The 2353-nt window shown below is 57.6% G+C and overlaps 1 protein-coding gene across 1 annotated transcript; it reads right to left on the reverse strand.

Moving 5' to 3' along the window:
- Nucleotides 1–1077: 1077 nt before the first annotated feature.
- ID1 (inhibitor of DNA binding 1) lies at nucleotides 1078–2284 on the reverse strand. Its single transcript, XM_007446875.1, has 2 exons — nucleotides 1769–2284; nucleotides 1078–1530 (listed from the first exon to the last, which is right to left on the reverse strand). Exons 1-2 carry the CDS (start codon nucleotides 2189–2191, stop codon nucleotides 1489–1491), a joined length of 465 nt encoding a protein of 154 aa, XP_007446937.1. The 5' UTR covers nucleotides 2192–2284; the 3' UTR covers nucleotides 1078–1488.
- Nucleotides 2285–2353: the final 69 nt, after the last annotated feature.

Consider the following 2353-nt stretch of genomic DNA (forward strand, 5'->3'; position numbering starts at 1 on the left):
CCCGGGAATGCCAGCCAATCTACAGACATCTACTTAGAAACCCAGTGCAGTTCTGCAGCCCCCAGACACACAAACCCATCCATCAAGCCAGAGCCAGGCCAAGAGCCGCACAGTGCATTTCAGCAGAGCACACCAGCCCAAACAGCTGGAGTTTGCTCACTTATCTTGCAGAACACATGTGCTCACATTTGCCCTTCTGCACACATCCCCATGTGTATCCTCACCCACACCCCCTGGCCTGCACACCAACAGATGACCCAGCCCCACAGGGTAACTACCAGTTCACTCACATCACACACACAGGTCCAGACACTCATATGCACTCCCCCATGAGTACTAACTTTCACACATGTCCAGGCAGATAGGTCCTTGTCAATGACACCTTTTTCCTGCTCAGGAGCTGCAGACTGACTCGCTCACTCGTCCTCAGAGCCCACACAGGAGCCCTGGGGGAGAGAGAAGTTCTGTGAGCTGCTGGCATAGCCAGGCCAGGGTGAGGGGGCCGAGTCCAGACCCAGAGCAGGTGGCCCAGCAGTTGTGCCCAGGCTGGCCCTGCCAACTTGCTCACCCACTTGGACAAGCCAGGAGCCTGTGGGGGAGGCACCTCCTACAGGGGAATGGGGCAAGATGGAAGTCCTGCTCCTGACAAGCTGAGGTTCTGGGAAAGTCCCTTTCCTGTGGGTCTCGCTTCACCCATTTCGGCCAAGATGCAGGCGATCCCGTGACCTGGTTCTCCAATGTAACTGACTTGTTGAGTACTCTTCAACCCAGAGGGGGCCTTGGCAGGTTGATCTGCATTAAACAACCTCCCCAGGTGGCCCATATGACCCAATGACCACTTTGAGAAACCCTAAAAGTCTAAAGGATTTAATTTTATGACACTAGGGAGCAGGGAAATGGCCAGGGATGGGGGGAAAAGAATAGACTTTAAAGACACCGGAAACACTCATTTCAGGTCAGTAAAAGCGACAGTCCAGATGTGGCCTTCCAGTCCCCTCCCCCTAGCAGCAGCTGTGAAAAGGGTCAGGGGTCACCCCAGCCCAGACCCCTCCCCTCAATTGAAGAAGTCACTGCAACTTCACCATCGAAAGTATTTGTTTAATAACAACAACCAAAAAAAAAAAAAAACCCACAGAACTATTGTAAAACAATATTCTCAGTCGGTGATCATTGTAATATACAATACAAAGCAATTTCCTCAGAAATCTGAGAAGCACCAAACGTGACCATTTTTTAAAATGTCTGCTTTTCAAAAAATAGAAACACACGGGGAGACTCCCCCAAGTCTCTGGTGGCTGGTGGGCAAGGAGGGAGGGTCAGCCTGCCCTGTCAGTCCCCCAGCCCCGGGCTGGATCCAGCAAGCGCCCAATGGCCGCCGATCTGTCTTGTTCCTCCCCAGCTCCGGCGAGGCGCTTGGAAGGACCAGAGAACAGTTATTCCTCTCGCCCCTTGAAGGGCTGGGGTCCGCCGGTCCCTGAGGGCGGCGCTTCAGCGACACAAGATGCGATCGTCCGCTGGAACGCACGCCGCCTGTGATGAAACGGAGAGAGAAGTGAGACGGGCAGGTTGGAGGGGACAGGGCTGCAAGCCCCTCTTCCCCAGGAAACACGAGGAGGCAGCACCTTTTCCAATCTCCTTGGGCATCCTGGGGCAGCTAGGTGCCCGAAAGGATGGGGCGGACATAGGGTCAAGTAACCCCTCCCTCTCTGGGCCTCAGTTTCCCCATCCGTGGAAGGAAAATGATCTCGTACTCCAACTCGGACCTCACCTCTGCCGCCAGGGCGCTGATTTCGTCGTTAAGGGTGCTGAGCGGAGCCCGGACGGGGAGTCCCCGGCCCCCGGGGGTCCCGACTTGGGATTCCGAGTTCAGCTCCAACTCCAGGTCCCAGATGTAGTCGATGACGTGCTGGAGGATTTCCACCCTGCTCACCTTGCGGTTCTGGGGCAGGGTGGGCACCAGCTCCTTGAGGCGCGAGTAGCAGCCGTTCATGTCGTAGAGTAGCACGTTCACCTGCTGCTCGTCTAGCAGGGCGGGCAGGCGCGCCCCGGGGCCGCCGGCGCAGCGCGAAATGGCCACGCTCTGCTCGGACAGGCAGCGCACTACCTCGCCCGCGCCGCCCGCAGTCTTGCCCGCCTTCAGCGCGCAGCTGGGGCCCGCGGCGGCCGCGGCGCTGCCACTGGCGACCTTCATGATTCTGGCGTCTGGGTGAGAGAAGGTAAAGCGGACGGAGGAGGCGGACGACGAGAGTGCGGGATGAAGTTGAAACGGTAAAAAGACTGCTGTAGAAAGCTAGATGCGAGCCCCACCGCCCGACTTTTATAGAGACGCCGCGGCGCACCCCCCCCCCCCGAC

This window comes from Lipotes vexillifer, unplaced genomic scaffold (assembly GCF_000442215.2).
Source record: "Lipotes vexillifer unplaced genomic scaffold, Lipotes_vexillifer_v1.1 scaffold75, whole genome shotgun sequence".
Classification (NCBI taxonomy): Eukaryota; Metazoa; Chordata; class Mammalia; order Artiodactyla; family Lipotidae; genus Lipotes; species Lipotes vexillifer.

Coding starts and splice junctions, on each gene's coding strand:
- ID1 (XM_007446875.1), bottom strand. CDS start 2,191: ATGAAGGTCGCCAGTGGCAGCGCCGCGGCCGCCGCGGGCCCCAGCTGC. Junction 1,531..1,768: donor TCAGCGCCCTGGCGGCAGAG/GTGAGGTCCGAG, acceptor GTTTCATCACAG/GCGGCGTGCGTTCCAGCGGA.